Source organism: Passer montanus, unplaced genomic scaffold (genome assembly GCF_014805655.1).
Source record: "Passer montanus isolate IOZ18808 unplaced genomic scaffold, ASM1480565v1 scaffold30, whole genome shotgun sequence".
NCBI classification, from domain to species: domain Eukaryota; kingdom Metazoa; phylum Chordata; class Aves; order Passeriformes; family Passeridae; genus Passer; species Passer montanus.
This window is the reverse complement of record NW_024367708.1, coordinates 5609263-5630132: the sequence shown is the minus strand read 5'-3', so window position 1 is coordinate 5630132 and position 20870 is coordinate 5609263. Positions and strand designations below refer to the sequence as shown.

General features: G+C 39.6%; 2 protein-coding genes across 21 annotated transcripts in view; both read right to left on the bottom strand.

Annotated features, from left to right (window-relative positions):
• The window catches only part of LMO7 (LIM domain 7), a 132363-nt gene extending 124729 nt beyond the window's left edge, over positions 1–7634 (bottom strand). For 4 of the 20 annotated variants that reach the window (XM_039714584.1, XM_039714576.1, XM_039714578.1 and 1 more), the window contains exon 1: positions 7277–7630. In XM_039714584.1, the coding sequence (XP_039570518.1) occupies positions 7277–7345 (69 nt within the window). In that variant the 5' untranslated portion in view covers positions 7346–7630. Of the gene's footprint in view, positions 1–7276 lie in introns of all 20 variants that reach the window. The other 16 variants (XM_039714574.1, XM_039714577.1, XM_039714575.1 and 13 more) reach the window with 10 other exon arrangements.
• Positions 7635–11791: 4157 nt separating this feature from the next.
• Positions 11792–20870, bottom strand: part of UCHL3 (ubiquitin C-terminal hydrolase L3) — a 43178-nt gene continuing 34099 nt past the window's right edge. The window contains exons 7-9 of the mRNA XM_039714636.1: positions 17406–17481; positions 14786–14844; positions 11792–13520 (exon numbers count right to left, since the gene is read on the bottom strand). Coding sequence (XP_039570570.1) covers positions 13437–13520; positions 14786–14844; positions 17406–17481 — 219 coding nt within the window. The 3' untranslated portion in view covers positions 11792–13436. The remainder of the gene's footprint in view (positions 13521–14785; positions 14845–17405; positions 17482–20870) is intronic.

Below are 20870 nucleotides of genomic sequence, written 5' to 3'. Positions count from 1 at the left end.
GAGCCAACTCACCAGAGCATCACACAAACACCACTGACACAGCAAAAGGAGGCAGGGGAAGCGCAGGCCAAACACAGGAGTTTCAATGACACCCTGCTGGGATAACATCTCAGCACTAACACAAAACCACATTGTCCTGGGATCTACTGTAGGAGGACAGCTTGGCCCAAACAACAGATTTCACTGTTTGTGCTAGCTGAACTGACCTCAGCTACACTAACTCCTTTAAATCTGTGATACATTACAAGGATTTTGACTTTTCTGGCCAACACAGTAATAACTATTTCCCAAAGTTAGTATATTGTGTTCTTTTCTAATAGTAACAACTGAAAGCTGAATCACATCCAGAAACAAAACTGAGAACTTTCACATGAGCTGGTACCAAAAAAAATGTGCCAACATTTGCACAACATGTGCCAACACTGGCAAAAAAACATAAAGCAAGTCTTATAATCTTCATGCCCTTCCAAGGTAATACCAGATGTTTTGTACCACGAATGGAAAACTGTTGAAAGTAGGTTTCTCTAGTCAATATAACACAAATGAAAGTTGTACAGCTAAGTATCCAATTGGAAGCTAGCATGCTGTGAGTCAGATCCATACATCTTTTTTGTAGGAAAAAAAAAATAGCACTAATAATAAATGCTAAATTCACAACACCTTGCAGAAGCTCACAGCATGAAGAGCAACATAACCTATTTTCAAGTAAATTATTCACTACATTTCTTTAAATTTAGATTTTCACTTGGATTGACAGCATTCAGAAATGTGAAAAACAGCAAAACCAAAACACTCCTCCCAAGATAATTTGGATAATAACTGAGGTGTGTCAAACACACCTTAGACCAGCAGAAGCATTTCTAGTACACTGGGTCTGAGAGCACATGCTGTTTTTCATTAAACTGCTGTAGCTGGAATGCGTGTTTAGAAAATGATAGTTAAGAGTTATATTAGTCTTGTTAAGCAGAAAAGGTCAGGGTTTGTTTTGTTTTTAAAAAATATCCTGCAGGAGTGGATAAAGGAACTTGAAAGTGGAGGAGTGGAAGGTACAAGAAACAGCTGGAATGTATCTGGTTCTTACAACACAATAAAATCCAAGTGTTTTCCAAAGCTCAGCAAGGTCACCGTCTAACATAAAATATGCACAAGTGCTCATTATAACTTAAAAATTTAGCCCAAAAAAAGCACCTGACAAAGAAAAGCTGATAAAAGTGAGTCCATAGTAGTAGGGGAGGAGGGGGAAATTCATGCTAAAAATAGAAATTATTATCATCTCACCTTCTCCATAAACTATGGGCAGAAAAAAATGCTTGACCTTACAAAACTGCAGAAAGTATCAGGACACTGTTCAAAAAACAAACAAACAAAAGGACAGGAGAAAAAAAACAGCAAAAGTAATGCCACAACTAACTCTAGTTGCTAACCACAAAATATGGACTGGAAGAAAACAAAAGCCTGGTCAGAATTGTCTGCAGTTCCCCTTAAGCTGCAATGCATTTCCCCAGTATAGAAGACATCCTCACTTCTACAGTCAACAAGTTAATTCTTTCTCAAAGTGCCTGCAGATGCTGCTTTCATGCAAAATTTTAATACAATGCTCAAAACTACAAAGAGAATCTTCATAAAGGAAACTATATTGTGAACTCAGCTCAAAGCTATGCATGCCCATCACACAGGACTGTGTGAAGACAGACTTTTGATTACCCCTTAGAATTTCCAAAAATAGACTTGAAAATATATAAACCCACCTTGCAGAAACCAGGAAATAGATTTTACTCTCAAGCAAAAATTAATCCCATTTTTCTCTCAAACATATTACAGACACCTTTCCTGAGATCTTGAAGCAAGGGGACAAAGAAACAGAGAGAAAAGAGTTCAGCCAGATCAAAGGGTATTACTGTCACCCTCTCTCTCTAACACATTGTTGCTAGCCCTATTATATGGCATTTTACCACAGCACTTTCATAGTCTGCAGGCAATGGAGAGAATATTATTTCCAGGATAAAAATTCCCACAGTATTTGCTTCACAACATGTACATTTATGCATCAATTAATATTTATACATCAACTAGATACACTTAGATTTATTCCATTAAATACTCATTGTCAAGAATATACAAACAGTAATAAAATATTGATGCATCCACCTAAAGCAGGGTTAACTACACCCCTTATGTAAACGTGAGCCAGGACTTTGGCAGCTGTGCTGTAAGAAGTTCTCCAGAAACCAGCCCACCCAGGTTTTATGACTTGACAGAATTACCCAGTATTAAACATGGTTTAGGGAACACAATATATAGATTTTGCCTTCTCATTCATACATCTTTTATTCTAGCACTATACAGTATACTGACTGACTCTCCACAGACTATCCAAGAGTACATGACCCAGAACTAAGAAAAAAATCTTTTTCATACTACTTAGTTCAACTTAAATAAAAGTACCTACAAGAAGAGGATTTGAACAGTGAAATTAATCTTCTATCTCCACAGTTATTCTTCCCATATTAGACTGTACGCATTAGATTCATGCTTGGGGGAGAAACAAAACAAAATAATTGCTGAGGTAAGATCTGTATGCAAATACAGGGAAAACATCAATGCTAGACCTCTAGCTGCATTTGCAGAAACCATAAAAATATACAGTAGAAATGCAAACGCTGAACAGAAACATTTGGTGGCCACATGTCAGAGACCATTCCCTGCGTTTGATTGCTGTACTGTTGTTCCAAACCAAAAGATTTCAATAAGTTGTCCTGATTCTCAAGTTTTATCCTCAAGCAGACTCTTTCTACCAAGGTACTTTGCAAATCTGCTTTTTCAATCTTCTGAGTAGGTTTCAGAGGGTGGGGGCAGGGAGTGCACACACACACATATATATATAAAAACTTGTTTTCTCCTGGAAAAAGAAGGGAAAAAAGGCCCTAAATAATTCCCAACATTCACTGTAATGCAATAATGCATGAAGCTGTCAATACACATCAGCATTCAAAATAAATAATTAAGCAATTTCACTATCTATTTAATGGTCATGATAGACAGGAGTAGCTTTAGTTTTCGTCCAGATAAGCTGGGCTTACTTCTGCTATTACTGTCTATTAAAATTGATAAAAACCTTATCTTGCTATAGAAATCTTCATGGTGAAACAGCTCTCTCCATCATCACTGGAGTGATGATGTTAGCACCAGGAAGAACTTCTGCTGCAGTGTCCCTGCATGAGGAACAACTCCAGGATTCCAGGCTCCCGATTCTGACACTCTCAACACACTCTGATGAAATTAGTACCGCTCAGAATATCTGACTTACAGTTCCATAGGAGTTATTAGAGAAAGAAATTCAGCTCACAAGAAGAGTTGTAATAATTTGCAATATTAACAGTTACTTGGCTGAACAGCCATTTTTCACTTCAGTGGATTTGTTGAAGTTGCTCCACACACTTTCCTAGAGCTTTGCTGCTTCACTCCAACAATTCATTCAGGCACACGCTCGCTGGCCACCCTCCCGCAGGCTGGATCTGTACATTTGACTACTTCAGGAGGGAAAAAATTCAAGCGTTATTTGCCTCAAGGCACTTTAACTAAAGATTTACAGACTTGGTGGGTCAGGTTTCAAGTTGCTTTAGCAAACAATTTCAAACCATAGACATTTACCAGAATATTAGAATTCATTTAAAACACAGAAGTAGAATCAAAAGCTGACACATTTTACAAGAAAGCAGTGCACACTTCTTTCTTCTCAAACTCTTCAAGGGGCATCACTCCTAAAGCAGTGAAGCATGTGTTGGGAGAGAGAGAGACTGTGTCTCCCCTCCATTCACAAGGGTGAACTTGGTGGTGGATTGCAGAAAGGGAGAGGCAGACTGCCCTCCCACATCTTGAGGCAGGAAAACAGACTCGGCAGTCTGGGATATTTAATAGCTGGGGGAAGAATGCTTTGGTTTGGAGGAACAGCTTTTGGCTTGCTTAAGTTATAATATGGAACAGAACATAGTAAAACAATTTAACCCAGCTATTTCTAGCTTTGGCACATAAGCTCTGCCTTTCATAGAATGAGACAAAATCCTGAGCTGGAAGAGACCCACAAGGATTAAGTCAAACTCCAAACACTGGACAGGATGGCCTCAAGAGTCACACCTGAGAGTATTGTCCCAACATTTCTTGAACTCTGCCAAGCTTGGTGCTGTGACTACTTCCCTGAGAAGCCTGTTCCAGTGTACAATCACCTTTGGGTGAAAAACTTTTTCCCGATATCCAGACTAAACCTTCCTGACACAACTTCATGCTATTCTCTGGGGTCCCATCACTAGTCACTACAGAGAAGTCAGTGTCTGCCCTCCATTCCCCTCACAAGGAAGTTGTAGACTGTGATGAGGTCTGTCCTTGGTCTTTTCTTCTTCAAAAAACTATTGCCAAGTCATGGTATTCCAGTGTTTTATTCCCAGCATGCACCATCTGCCCAGCTGAGGTGCCAAGTGAAGGCTGGGTGAGTTTGATCAGCACCACTTGCCCCAGGCAGAGCTCAGAAAGTGCCAAAAGTCTCAGATGCAAGAAGCCAACACCACTAAACAGTGCTGGCTTCTGTAGAAAGGACACCTGAGAAGAGCTTTAGTTTTGCACAGAAAATGACCATTCCTTTGCCCAAAGAAGTAGACATCCTCAACAGGCAGCTTCCTGAGTGACTCCAACCCTTGTAACAAGAAACTTCCCCTCCCAGCTCCCAACACATGAAACACAAGAGGTTGGGGACCACACTTTCAGAGGTCTTTGCACTGTAAAGACTTCAGACACTTCTTGTCTGCATTATCATAAAATATGCCTCAACATGAACCTGAATTAAAGAACAAAGTCTTTCTTTAAGTAACACCAGATATCAGATGCAATTTTTTGTTGTTATTACTCTTAATCAAGCTCTTGCACTTCTTTGGTTTGGGTTGTTTGGATGTTTGGGTTCAGGTGGTGGGGGGGCTTGGGGATTATTTAGTTTGGGGGGGGTTGTTGGTTTGGTTTGTTGGGATTTTTTTGTTTGTTTTTGTTTTTTGTTTTGTTTTTGTAGCATAAGAACTAGGAATGAATATTTGAGCTCCTATGAGCCAGTGGCTGCCCTGCAGCATGGGGAATTCAGCTGGGAACAGGCAGAAAAGGAACCTGACCAGGACACAGTTTTCTCTCACCAAAAAATTTTTAAAAAATACAGGGTAACATTTTTTCTTGGTTTTGGGGTATTTTTTACTCCTCTTGGGATCTGACAAATACAGCTGCTCATTCCTGTTACTAAAAAGCCCTCAGCTTCAAGGTTGGAGGTTATTTTTTTAAGTCTCAGAGTCCATAGAGTTCTCCATTGAAATACAGAAATACGTTAACAAAGCTTTCATTAGTAAAGGGAAAGAGTAACAGTTTACAAAGATATTTGGCTTGTTCCCTTAAATACATAGTAGCTAGTGTCTGTATGCTTTCATCTCCCCTAATGTTAGGGAGAAGCTGGTACACAAAACCTTACCAAAACATCAGAAGTTCAAGTTTGTAAATATTTGAAAATCTGCCTCATCTTCAAAACTAATTGTTTAATCATTAGGACTCACCAAGTTTCACTATCATGTATACACCACTTTCTTTCACCGAGACTCACAAAACCTTGGGACATGCCTCATTATCCTAAAAATATCATTACTCTTCCATACAACAACGGAAATTCTTAGTCTTGGCTTTTTAATCCATCTGGATGTAAAGAGCAGAGAAACACAACAGTTCTGAAGCACAAACCTAATTTCATAGGGAAATAAATATTTACATCTTCCTTTAACATTATGGAATTCCTAGCATCCTGTTTATCAATACCTTAAGGTTTGCAAATTACTTGCTTTACAGTAAAATGTTTCTCCAAGGGATAAGTTTAAAAGTTACTTTAAAATAAGAACAGCTTTCACATATCAAAGGACAGCCACACAAATTAGACTGGGCAAGGGGGAAGCTGAGCATATGTTTTTTCCCCTACACAAACAGTGCACACTACACACTCACATTACTTTGCTAGAGCTCCCACATGCTACTGGCAGGCAAAGACACAAAACCTTTTGTAGGAATGGTACAACCAGCCAGTATAATATGAAATCTAATAATAATTAAAACAAATCCCCAACTCCTTAAAATAGGATTTTCAAAGTCAACATTACATCACCTTAATGAAGCTTTTTAAAGTAAGCTTTGCCAATTTAAAGAAAGCAATGCAAGAAAGGTATACGTGAGAGAGGAATGCTTTAATTACTTAAACTCACAGCTGGCTCTTACAAAATTGACACATGGGGAAGCCAGGAGCGCTGTAATTAACTACATTCACAGAGGACACAAAACTGACACTTGTGGAGGTCGTTTACGATACCCTTGCCTTTGGTGTGCTCAGTTCAATATTCTCAATAGATTTTAAGCACTAGATGTCATTGTTTTACAGAGGAAACAAAGAAACCTGAACTCAAGTCTTGACAAGCTTTTAAAGATGAGCGGTAAAAAGTAACAAACATCCTCTTTTGAATATTTCCTCCTTCCAAAGTTACAGCAATAGTGGCTCTAAATTTCATCTTAAGTGACTAAGTACAAAGAAATAAGCTTAATACGTTAAAATACATCTAACCAGCACTCTAAAGCTCTTCTTTAAAAGCACACCACGACTCTAAGGGAAACTGTTCAGTATTCCTAACATTTCTCAACTTCCAAGCCATCAGCCGATGCTGTCCTGGTCATCCTCAGGTACCTCAAGGAACAACCTCTCTCCCCATGCTTTAGCACGTACCGCACCGGTGTGACTCGGGATAATCATACAGAAACACGGATATTTACGTCAAGCGCTATGTGCAGTCAGACAATCATGTTTAAAAATAGGAGAGAAGAAAATGAGGTTTAATTTCAGGTTGCTCTCTGTCCTGAACTCTTTCGAGACAGGAAGGAGTGTCTTTAATTCAGACTGTCTCGGAGCAAGCGCTACAGAAGTAATTTACAAGATGGCAAGAAATTATAAGCCTTAACGACAGGAGGGCAACCAAGCCAGCCTTTAATTTGGATTGCGAGGAGGGGGCGGCGGCGATACTGCACAGACAGATTTCTGCAAGTTGCCACGATACTTTCCAAAAATAGCAGTCCGCAGCTGCCGACAAAGAACCGAGGTTTGGGGCCGCGTCCCGGGAGCTGCTGCTGCGGGACGGCGGGGCAGCCCCGCGGGAGCGCGCTGCGCCGTGCGGGGCTGCGGCGGGACCCCGGCCCCGGGCAGCACCGAGAGACGCCTCACCTCCAGCCACCGCCGGGCTTCGGCGAACGCCTCCTGGAAGTCGTACTCCGCGTCCTCTCTCCCGTCCATGGCCAGCAGCGAGCGAGCGGGGGGCGGCCGGCGCTCGGCGGGGCGGGGGCGCGGCAGCGGCCGCTGTCATTCAGCTGCCTCCTTTTAACGCTGCCCGCGCCGTCTCCTCCCCCTCCGCCTCCTCCCCGCGGAACTCCCCCTCCCGGGAGCTCGCCGGCGCTCCGCGGCCGCAGGAATCCGAAGCGCCGCGGGCCGTGTGGCAGCGCCGGGACCCCCGGGGCAGCCGGACGCCGGGAGGGGCCGCAGCCCCCGGCGGTGGCGGCTCCCTCCCGCCGGGACGCGGCGCCCCTCGCGCTCCCGGCCGGTGCAGGCTGCCCCCGGCGGCTCCCGCCCCGGCGCATACCAGGAATAGCTGGGGACAATCGCACCTTTCAGGGCCGGCCCCGCCGCCCCGGCCCCCGCCACCTGCCGGCCCGCCCGGCCGGGACTGCCCAGCGCCCGCCGCCTCGCTCCCTCTCTCCGTCCCTCCGGCGGGGCCGCGGGAGCCCGGGCCGCCTCCCTCGGCTCCGCACCGATGGGGCTTCCCCGGCCAGCCACAGGCAGCGCCGCGATCCCGGGAAAGCGACTCCACGCTCTGCAGCGTTGTCCCGTCTGGGAACGAAGATAGGAGCCTTTTCCCCAGCTACGGGAGACATGAGAGATCCACACTCTGTTTCGAGAGCTTTTCCTACAAGCCACACGGCTTCCATGCTTCCCTCCCCAGCCCCACTGGCCTCAACTCTGGTTTAGCTCCCACTACCCACACTAGTGCCCATTGCTCTGGGTCATTCGTGTCTCTGTGCCCGGCTCACTGCAGCAGATTTTTTGCGACTCCTCCATTCCACAGGCTATGCCAGGCTCAGAGCTAAAGCCCGGTCTCAGTACGGCTCGACCGTGGACCTGAGTGGGAGCTGCGCTGGGCTCTGCCCACTGCGGTGACCACAAGCGTGGGACAGGTTGGGATCACGCTGTGCTGCCGCAAACCGAAGCACGGGAGGCAGGTGGGAGGTGGTTTGCTGGCTGAACACAGTGAAATCCTTTCTTCCAATACAGAGGTGGATGGGTGCTAAGCAGAAAAGTAAAGTATCAGTGAGAAGAGCCATTTCCTGTAATGCTAACCTACAGCATTAGGTTGTTGTGTTTTGGCTTTGGTTTATTTAGGATTTTCGGAGTACTAGCTTTCATTTTGACATTGTATTTAAGCTCTCTACTCCTGCCTGAAAGGAGCAGAGAGCTTAAATAAAGCTCAATCTCTTTTCCCAGGTAACAAGCAACAGGACAAGAGGAAACGGCCTCAAGTGTTGCACAAGACGAGGTTTTGATTGCATATAAGGATAAATTTCTTCAATGCAAGCATGGTCAGGCATTGGAACTAGCTGCCCAGGGATGCAGGGATTCACAGTCCCTGGAAGTGTTCAAAATGTGTGCATGTGGTACTTGGGGACATGGTTTAGTGGTGAATATGGCAATGTTAGTTTAACATTGCGCACGATGATCTTAGAGGTGTTTTCCAACCTTCACGATTCTATGATCTTTTCCTACTTGAACTTTTTGTAGTATTTTTTCTTTCCATGTCTTCTCTGTAAGTAAAACTGAGTTGCTGCACATATCTTTTGCTTTTATAGCCTGTGACAGAACAGATGTAATTTTTCAAGGACTACTGAGAAAAGATAACTTACAGCTTTTGTACTGCATACAAATTCACTTGTCCTGAGATGCTGACTTGGGAACGCATCTTCCGTTTTACAAAAAACCTTCTTAGAATGGAGAAGAATTTTAGGAGATCAACAAGCCAAGAAGCTATGAGCCATCAGTTTCTGCAGTATATGGAAATCAGTGTTGCTGGGGTTAGACTCAGGAGGGAAAATGCAGTGACTTTGGCTGAAATAAGTTCCACAGGAGATATTTGACCTTTATTAAAAGTTACAAATGTATAGAAGTTATGTAGTTAGCTCCTCACCATGGTATGATTTGAGACATCTATGCTATGGAGCTAGCAAGGAATAATATGATAATCAAAGCTGTAATTTCGAGGGGTTTTTTCTTACCCTTTTTTCCTGTTCCAAGCCAGATCAGCCACAAGACTAAATACAAATGAAGAACCTGCATTTTTCTTGAGTGGCAATACTGAACATCAGAAAACAAGCCTCTCATGTCACTATTTAACATCCATGATTACAAAGGTTAAAAATGTCTAAATAAACATGTATCAGCTGCTGCTGCTGGCTCACATCAGTTTGCATTACCTGAGGTTACCAAACATTTTTCTGGAGAACAACAGCAGCCTTTCTCCAGTTTTTAAGGACTTTCACCTCATCTAAGAATACAGTGCTTGTCCCTAAGCAGGAGAAAGTAACTAAGAATTCTATAAAACAGGCTTCAAAAGAGGTCATGTTAAAAAATCACATTTCTCACTTATTTCTGGTTGCTTTATTTCACTTCGTAACAAATCAAATAGCTTTTCTTACAAATGAAGCCGTTAATGTTTTAGATCAAGTAATTTGAGTAATCATGTAATTTGATTAAGTGTTTAAGTAGACTGCATGGATCATAGCAACTTTCAAGTCGAAGTTCCTCACTAAATAAAAAGTTTCAACATGTAAATCTCACCCTCAAAGTGAATTTTAAATCAACTGTCACAGATAAATTATCTATGTAAGCCTGAGCAACCAAAATAGTTTTATTATTCCTTTGTGGTAACAATGTAAGTCACCAGAGTCCTAGATCAGAGAAAGATTACATACACCAGATAGGACTGCTAATTGTTGCTGTCAAAAGTAGCAAACGTAATATTGTTCTACTAGACAAAAATAAACCCTTTCAATGTGTGTGCTCCTAGGGATAAATCAAGCAACAGCTCACGTCATATTCTCTTCAAGGAGAGTTCTACAAATATTTGACACAATAATATTTTCTACCAAGGCAGGCTTCTTTCTTTAAGGAAAGACGGTATTTATTTTGTAAGTGTGGGCTGTTAAGTCTCTATTTTCCAAAACATACATTTCAATGTCAGAAAACAACTTTCTTCTTTTTCCCTTAACTGAATCATGCAGCCACAGTTGAAAGGAAAGGGCATTGTACTGGTTATTAAATTATGATTTCTTAACAAAATGTCTGTAAAGAACATAGGAAAACTTGCACTAATATACTTAAAAAGCTTGAACAATCCTGAGTGCTTAATAGCACACCAGCTCCACTCAGCTAAAATTAATGCAAGCGCAGAGCATGCATCACCTCCTCACTCCTACACACACCATTTCCATAAAATGGTGTGAACAGCCAGCCCAGACTGCAGAGGCTGAAGAGGGATTTCCTGGCACTGCGTGCCCATGGCCAAGCCACACTCCTCCACACAAAGGCGTCGAGGCTCTGGCAGGGCTGCACAAGTCAGAAAATACAGTGTTATTTTCCCACAGAGCTTGAGCTAATAAGCAGAGTTTGTACAGCTCAGGCGACAATGCAGGCACTGGGGCGTCACAGAGCCACAAGCACCATGGGGTCTGCAGGGTTTATCAGCTGCTAAGCAGGACCTTGCTCGACTTTACAAGTCAGCCAAGTGTTCATACTTCACTTTTTTTATCCATGTTATACAGGTTATGTCAATGATGGAGATATTCCAGCAGCTTGTAGATCCCTTTACTTCCTGTTCTCTTCGAGACAGCCAAAGCCTGTGCCAAAGCATGGTCTCACAAGCTCTGGAAGGCTGTTACACTGTACATGTTGGGGAAGATGAATTTCTGCAGTGCAGTCTTTCACAGCTTCTACCAAGAGACCATGCAGTGAGCAGATACAGTTCAGCATAAAAACTAGTGCCTTACTCTTCCTTTGGCATCTCAAAATGTACCATCTTACGTATTAATAAACCAGAAATTAACACTGCAAATAAAAGAGCAGAAAAAAGAGCAAAAAAACCTTACCCTGCAGAACAACTGATTTGAAGACTATGTAGATGCTAAGCAAATCTACAAATGCCAAAATACTAAGAATTCTTATTTATAGGTTTTACTTAAGATTCAACTTGTATTTTTCAGCATGACCACAGAAAATCCCACCCCAAATTTACTATTCTAACCTTATTATCTTTGTCCTGAATTTGTCTAGTCAGTCCTTGTATCCAACAAGGAGCTCCACTTCTGACTTCTGAAGGGATTTTGCAATAAACAGCTGCATAGAAAGAGAGACACACCATTGATTACTTAAACCCACTGAAATCTTTTGAACACTGAAGATCATATATGATGAGACCATTTCTCTAGATAATTGATGTAGCTTAACAGCTTTGAACTGCACTTCCTCTCTTTCTTCACCCTCTCCCCTACCCTAAAAGGCCCTTATCTGTATTAACTATGGCTTACTTAAAAGGCAATCCTCCAAGTCACCATTAGCTTAAAATATGCAATATCCTAATTCAGTGGTGACAACCTTTATTTGATTTTGCTGATATTAGCAAGAAGACAACACAGCTGGTTTGGTTACTAAAGCCTCTGATTTTTATTTAAAAGCAAGTTTCAAGGTTTTACTAATGAGCATGGCAACATGAACCAAGTCTTAATCATACTGCATTTTATTGGAGTGAAAAAGCAAAAGCTTCAGAAATAGAAGCTCATTAGTGTTATTATTCTCCTTTGCTTTTCCAACCCGCTCACTTATAGAAAACAGACTTGTTGTTACTGGACTCTCCAGGTGACATGTTTTAGACAGACATGCCAACTTTTTCTTTAGAGTGCAAGAGATGTTCCTAAGAGATAAGACAGGCCTTTTTCTTTTCTATAGAGAAGGAAACCTCTGCCAGAGTGCTTCTGGCATAACCCCATTCACTTTTCCTGCAATGACAATTGATAGAGAATGAAAGCACCCTCTGGGACATGGAGGGTTCAGTTTCCTTTGGCAGCAGGTTTGATTGGAAGCAAACCTAAATTATTCCACTTCAAAGGAGTGAATAAGGAGTATTTTTTCTGGAATGTCAAAAACACCCACATTAACCCAAACCAATCTTCACAAGAATCCTAAAGTGTTAAGATTGCTTAGCTAAAAAACCAAACCCAAACCCAAAACCAAACAAGAAGATCAAACTCAAAACAACCACAATGTTACTGATTCAGGTATAGAAGTTGGTCAACAGTACCTAAAGATCAGTGGGTGGAGTGGGAGGGATGGCACAGGGGAAGGCTATCAGATAGCATTCAGTAATGCCACCTGACAAACTTACAACAGATATTCCAACAGGGGAGAAAAGGGTATGACTATCATGGCTGTCTTAAAATCTCCAGCCTGTTTGTTGTTGCTAAACAAAGCTTCATTAAAACAAGCACCCCTTTTCTATAATTTATTTCAGATATGTGAGGTACTTCACATTGCTGTATTCACCTGTGTGTGCCCTCCACAGTCCTACCATTTGAATTTCTTAATGTGCCTTTTCAGGGGGAAAAATCCATGTAAATTTTCCACATATATAAATAGCAAACATTGGTTTAACTAAAGTTTTTTGACAATTTATTAACATTATTAGACTTGAGAAACAAAGTGAAGTTTTATTCAAAATGTAAACATTAAGATAATTTTAAAATGTTAGTGCTCACCAACAATAAGAATAGTCCTTTTTCTGCCTATTTTTTCCACATATTTATTTATAAATAATGCACTGAAAAAATGTTTTTGTCATTTGAGTCACTTGAAGAAGTTCTTATAGTATTCTTGCACCATTATCAATAAAAGATGGAGATAGCCTCATACTCCAAGTTTTCAGCTATCACCATACCACATACTCCACTCAGAATGTTATTTGTGCATGATACAAATCCTGCTCTGAAGCAGCTCATCATTATTACAAGGAAATATCACAGACAGTAAGTCCCAAAACTTTTAAGGGGGAGGAAGGGGAAAAAACCCACCAAGATAAAAATCTTGCACAAAATGCATGCCTGTATAGAAATACCCAAAGTTGCTGTAGGAACAAGCAGCAAAATATAGCAAGGACAAATGCAAAGTTTATTCCACGTATGCTACAATTAGTCAAGATGTTAGGAAGTATCAAAATTTGTACTATTAACATATGGCAACAGTTTTATTCTTACAATACACTGCAATACAGTTGCCTCACTGGAAATGGCTTTTAAGCTGCCGACAATGCAATTGCATTAAATCTTAATTCTTCTGGGTCACGTTCCATGAATTTCTTGCAAACTTCTATTGCATCCTAGGGGAAAGAAAAGTACAAAGAAAATCAAAATTAAAAACAGTATAAATCATATTTGTTATATAAAAAACCAAACAAAACACAACCGAAATATGAAGATATGCTCTATCCAAATTATGCTCAAAATGGATTTTTCCATAAAAATTTACTAAATAGTGTGACAAACCTACATAAATGGTATTTCTCATGTGAGTTACCACTACTCAAGAATACTTGCGGTGCTCATAGGGGCAGCCTAAAAGAGAAAATTTTTTATGAAGGACCTTAACAATGATGATTTTTGTTACTGAATATTACTTTGTGCAAGCAAATGTGTTGCTTTCCTAACTTTCTAAATGCATCTTTGAAGTTTGCCTTAACTAGTACTGCTGCCTTCATAAATTTTTCCTTTGTTTCAAGATGAATCTAAGCTGGGTGGGGTAATTGAAAGATTTTAAGTAATTCCTTCATCTAGCTTTAGGGTGCAATCTGGAGAACACATGTTATCAGCAAAACAGGAAAAAGACTCATACGGAATAAGGAAAGCTTTATCCAATTTCTTCCCCTGTCCAAGCAAGCACAAATTATTTGCAAACTTTACAGACATTAGTCTATGCTACTAAACTATAAAATAATTTTGTATTTTGTTTGTTTTAGTTTCTCTGGTTTCTTCCTTTTGTAATGCTAATCCAATCTGGATATCATAAAACTCAGATCTATGCATTGCCTTCTCTCAACTTCAACTTTGCATCATTCTGTGGGGATGACAGTTTATCCTCCCAGCTCAGTGTATCCCTTTTCCAATTAATTTCTCAGCTCATGACACAAAGAAGCACCCAAAAGAAGCTGTGAAAATAGAGAAGAATGATTATTAGCAAGGGTGAGAAAGGAAATCAAGTTCTGTCTAGTGTGACACCTATCAAACTATAAACCAAAGGAAAAAGAATGAAAAATTGTATGTTTTCAATCTGCTACCTTCTTGTTAGATGTACTAATTGAAAGGAGCAGGAGTATATGAAAATCTAAGCACAGAAGATAAGTCAGTCTGATCTTGTAGTCAACCCTTATGATATTTGTTACGATACTCTGTCATCCACAGCCACAACGTAAGTGTTCCAAAGTATCTCTTTTCAAACCTAATTTGGCCTCACCATCCCACTTGCTGTACTCCTCATCCAACTATAAATATAGCTAGACTTGTATTTTCATATATCTATTTTATAAATTTTGTAGAAATACATCAAGAATTTCATATAACACCATTTAAAAAGGTTCCCTATGCCTACCTCTAAAAAAGAATCATCGCTGGTTTCCCCGTGGTTTATTGGAAATGGCTTGCGCCCATCTGTTGAAAGACAAAGTGGGATTGAATAACACATTTATAAAATTATAGAAGTTTCATTTCTCCAGTGAAAACTATTCAAACAGATCTTTTGTATTTCACTTTCCAAAATGCCATCGCATTTTTCATGAAGTTCTCACACACAGCTAGCTGTTTCCCTGGTCTCTCCACTGCTGACTACTTCTACCAGTATCATTATATACAGTCTGTTGCTTTTAAAAAATAATCCAATCAAAATTATGAAATATTTTTCAGTATTTAATTTGAAAGCTTCAAAGCTCTAAGTTGCTGTTGGTTTAGTGCTAGTATAGTACTTCAGGTTTTCAAGTAGACTAGAAAAATTTCAGCTACGCTTGATGGATTTACACAGACAGACAGCTGTGTGTAAATTTGTATGTCTGTGGTGTTTGACAGCTGTGATCAGGGACTCCACAACAGACCAGAGCAGCAAACCCACCGTTCTGAAGAGTCTGGCATCACTGAAAATATTTCTGTCATTTAAAATAAATTAGCAAACAAACCTAACAGCTCTAAATATTTTCACAGCATTTAAACAGGATTGCTATGGTTATTTTTCTTTTATATTTTTTTCCTTGTATTTCCAATAGAAAGTTGTCATTCTCAGCATTTAAAAAAGAAATTCATATAAATGCTTCAGGTTACCTGCAATGAGTTAACAGTATGAAAACTTATGTCAGGGTATCTTAAGTATTTGCTAAACCAAAATCACTTTTGGCTCTGTCTTCCCTGTAAAAGGCTTTTCCCTCCCCAAAGATGCCACCAAAGTTGACAACACTTCCAAACCACATTTTCCATAACTAAAAATAGATTTGATGTTAGAAAACATTTAGATTTATACGAACAAGAGGTTGTTCATTATTGTAACTACTATGGTGGAAGATACAAGGCAAAACCCTTAGAAAATGCTAGGGAAACAGAACTGAATACCCTGCACTGTTGCAAGCTAAGTTTATCTTAATTTTGGGGCTTTTTTATGTCCATATTGGCAGAACAACATTTTAATTTCATGTGTCTATAAATAATGTGTTTTCTATGACAGAAACATCATATTCATTTAATATCCATGTGCTTCCTTAGCATTTTCTGCATGCCAAAGACCACATGCTGCCCACACTCTCTGAAGCCAGTGAATCAATTGAAAAACCTTCAGTTTTCCTAGTTTTATGTTGGGGGATTTTTGCTTCCCTCCACTAGTACAGAGAGAAGTTATTTTAATAACAAAAGAAATAGTACTATTGACATTCCACTGTACAGCAGAGCTAAATGCCTCTTCGCCTTCTAATTTTTTATTTTTAGGAAAAATTCAAATGGGGCTTCTCTCACATCACACCTACAGAAAATGGGTAAACATGGACATCATAGTATGCAGTCTGCTTTTTAAGCAGCATAAGTTAACAGACAATGAAAATGTATCACGGAAATAGTAGCACACAACCAAAAAAAAGTGAAAGTCACCCCTTATGCCTTGAAATTTAGAGACATAAAGTATTTATTGCATTCTACAGTACTTGCCTTTTTTATCTAGTCCACTGACAGATATGCAGCATCATAAAATACAAAAAATGTGTGCCTATTGGTTATGACTTATCCCTGGTAATACCCCTTAGATCAACTTAATACTAACATAAGCACTTCTTATATATTGCTTATGCCCCATGTTGTGATTACTTATCACCTGTTAAGGCCATTGCTTAATTACATGCTGATTTTCAAAAGATGAAAGTCTTATCACCATAAAATACTGCGAAAATTATGTTAGGAAAGATCAGTGACTTGCAGTTTTTAAATGCTGATCTGCTTGCTGGATTTCTGAAGAGCCTGCTGGAAAACCTAGTTGCCCAGCAACATATTTAAGATTGGAGTCATTAGAGAATATCTGAGCAAAACTAAGTGCTACACAATCTGAACAGGGAAAAAATAGCTGTATTCAAAAAAATAAGGAGTACTGTTGCACAGTTAACTGTCTAATGACCACAAAAAGTAGAGGAAAAAATACCAGACTATTACAAACAAGTTGCACAGTGTTAATATCTCTTAGCATCCTGACTACATAATTTGAGTTTAAACATTATCACACTGCTTGTTAATATAGCTAACATTTCTGAAGTGGCACACAGTTAATTTAATACTTCCACAAGCAGTTCAGGAACATAAATATAACAAATGTCCTGTGAAATTTTGAGGTTTAATCCATTTTTCTTGCTTCTTGTCCTTATAAATGCCCATAGAAGTTTGGATGCAGTCTAGTATTCTGTACCATTTTATCTTAATAGGATAGAGTTGAGGGAAAGAAAACAAAAAGACCCCAAAAAACCAAACAAAAAAACCTAATAAACAAACAAACAACCCCCCTCTAAAATCCCCAAAAAACCAAGAAGAAGGCTGCAGTTGTTTGAAAGAAATCCCCAGACCCCTAAGATGCAGGAGAAAGAACCTAAGCCCTATATAACATCAAAAAAATCTCTGAAACTTTGACAGCTAACAGCATCACTACTTGCATTTGTTTCTAACAAATGGAGAGAATGGATAAAAAGTGTTCTTACCCAATTCATAGAGATGACCACCTACATTAACTAATGCAATAAAGTGAAGATCTACTTTTTCATCTATACTTGGTGCCTGCAAGACAAAACAAGACAAAAAGAAATTGTGCTTATTAAACTCTTATTGCTATATGATTTATGAGCACGTATCATCATATGCAAAATACCTGGACAAAAGAAATCACAATTGGGAAGCACATTCTGGATCTATACAGAATGGCAGAAGTCAAGAGAGGAACATTTTGGAATACAAAGAAACTGTCTGCAATGCATACATCAGTAAGAATCCATGCAGTAAAGTATCTGGAAGTATTTCTGATTATAGCTCTACATAAAAGCTCTATTTTTCATTACTGAATTAGAAGTAAAATCAGCTCAAATACATAAAAATCAAAAACAGACTTTCATATAAATAACAAATCCTTCACTAACCTATCTCCCATAACAAAGTGATGCAGAACTCAACTCTGAAATGGTAATGTATTAGAAATTAAAATATTTACAGGTCAAAATATTTTTTTCCTCAAAAGCCAAGACCAGTTAACCAGTTTCTTCTTCACAGGCAATCAAAACAAACACATCTTAGGATGTGTGGAGGTGGAGAGGAAAGATAATAACCAGAGGTGCCCAGACTGAATTTTCCAAGCGGCATCATACTCATCAGACCCAGTAAGAACTCAAGTGCAGTGACTGCACCAAGTGACACAACATAAAAAATGCTTACAGTTTTTAGTAATCTACCTAGCCCAGTACTGTGCTGGCAACTACAGCAAGCAGCAAAAGCTTTTGCAGGAGTTTGTGGGCATGCAGGACATGGTGCTCCACCAACACACGTTCCCAGCTGACACCAGTACTGTGCTGGCAACTACAGCAAGCAGCAAAAGCTTTTGCAGGAGTTTGTGGGCATGCAGGACATGGTGCTCCACCAACACACGTTCCCAGCACCCGCTGAGCAGTGGTGGTGGAAGCTGTGAGCCAGGAGATCTATCATCACTTCTGAGCCAAAAGCTCTATCGCCACTGTTGTGTTCAACAGCAACTGATGGCGTTAATTCCTTATCAGTCTGTCCAGTCTGCATCTGAACACAATTTAAGATGATACTGTTTTGAGCAAATGGGAAAAAGGACTTCAGGTTTTCTTCATTATCAAGAATCTGACTGTGAAAATGTATTTCATATAATTTTCTTTCATCTTTTAATTACTGATAGGCTTACATGAATTTTCTAAAAGATTCAAAAAATGTAAGAACTTGCTAAAAACAGATTAGAGTGTAAAATAAGTTGTAGAACCTCAAAGTCATATCATCTTTTAAAGAGTGGGTTCAAAATATCCTTTTTGATGATGGTCATGAAAAAAGGCTTTTAAAGATGATATAAATTGAAGAAATCTGGCAAACAACCAGAATGACAGGGTGAAGGACAAGAAGTCACTACAAGTCCTTCAAATACATCAAGAAGGCCAAAGAACACAGCGCCGTGGAGGAACTGCCAACAGCTTACAGAAATTCTGTGCAGCAAGCTCAAAGATGAGAAAAAAAGAAAAAAAAACAAACCAAAAAAACCCCACACAACTTCCCCTCACTCTCATTTAAGATTTATTTCCATGACCAGTTAGAAGTGTGAAAGGTACAAACACCCTGTTTGATCACTGTTTCAGAGAGCCTAGAATGGAGAAAAGGCATTCTGACCACTGAAGATGAAGCATCTATCAAAGGGGAAAGAGGATCTTTCCACCAGAAATTCAAGCAGTCTAAGTGAAATGGCCTTTGATAATGCAGTTTCACAGAAGGCCAAACAGCCATGACTTAGTGATACCAAACAGCCCCAAGAACTTGACTACTCCAGCTGCAAACTTCAAAGGACCACAGGTTTCCATAAAACCACACAAGATAGCAGGTACTATCCAATGGCATCTTGTTGTTATTGCTATTGACCACCCAACTTTTTACAGACATCTAAACTGTAGTGCTACAAAAGTGTGCAGGCAGGCAAGGCTGAGCATGCTTGTCAAATCCCACATTGTCACCTAATTCCCTTCACAAACATATCACTTCACAGCTATTCACTTATCAATCAAACATACCAACTAAGAAATCTGGGTTTAAGAAATTTCAGGGTTAGGGGGAAGACCACTGCCAGTTAGTGTCACTTTAGGAAGGAGGTGGCTTAACAATTTAAAGACTACATCTAAACATACTCTACCTGGGCTCAAGGTGACATGAAGTAGGAGACTACGTCACTATTTCAGAGATGTTCAGGACGTTCAGGAGTTGGTTTTTACCACATTTAGAAACAAGATATTTTGGCCCTTTTGACCATTTTGGGTGTTAAGTTCTTTGTCAAATTCTAATAAACACGCTTTCTCTAGAGAGACACCATTGGCATGCTTGGAATGCTGAGTCTATATATAGAAAGAAGATGAATAAGTAAGCCATCAAAAAAAGCATGATTGACTTTTCATAAAGTATACTTAGAGACAGACTCCTACAGAATCCCGCTGAGTTTTTGTACAAGACTAATCTAAATAACATGCTTTCATTGTCCTATTGCCATAAACCGTGAGAAATGTTGTGTTTTTACATTTTTAATTCCCCAGCCTCAGAAAGAATGAAAGTGCCATGCCATTAGTAAGTTTTCTACCATATGTTCTAATGTAGGCAGTCTCCTTCCATTAAGATTTCTTTTTATCTAATCTAGATAGCAGTAAAGTTGATTTTTACGTTTCTTCAAAAATTAGGATTTCAATAATTTTTGACAGAAAAATATTTGCATAATCATAAGCACAGTGAAACAAAAGGGTCTGAATAGTCACGATAACCTAAAACTTTGTATTAGAAAAATCTGTTGCTTATAACTTCAGCAAACAAGCAATCTTTCCCAACATGATGAATCTTATTCAAAATCCCTCCACCCCTCCTCTCCTTAGGGAAAAAGACCCCGACACATCCATATGTGTGCAAGCACGCTCATACACACACACAGACACCACATGAAAAGCCTAGTTGGGCCAATTTCCACTTCACTGGGAAGTCCTAGAAATTCTAACACTTGAACCAGAAGACTTTAAATTTCAAAGGAATGGAAAAAAGTGGGAATGTCACCTCCAGGGAGATGATTTTTGTGGTCTCCTCAAAAAGCTACACCTTTGGCCAAGTTTTCAAGTTTCTAATTAAGTGTTTTTGTGAATGCTTAAAAGAACACGGAGCATAGCTTTAAGAATATTCCTGCACATTCATCATGAAGTAGTATTGCTTAGAACAGTTACAGAGGATTTTCTCTTGATTGCCTTTCTTGTCAAAGACCACAGTAACACAGAGATCAATCAAGTGTTCAGATGATCTGTTCCTCTAGATTTTTTCATTTAAAAGCCCAGTCAGTGTACAAAAGGAAAAAGCACATTTGAAGGATCACGTGTGTATGAACCACGAGAAGAAAGATACGAAGAGTCTAAATTATGTGATTGTCT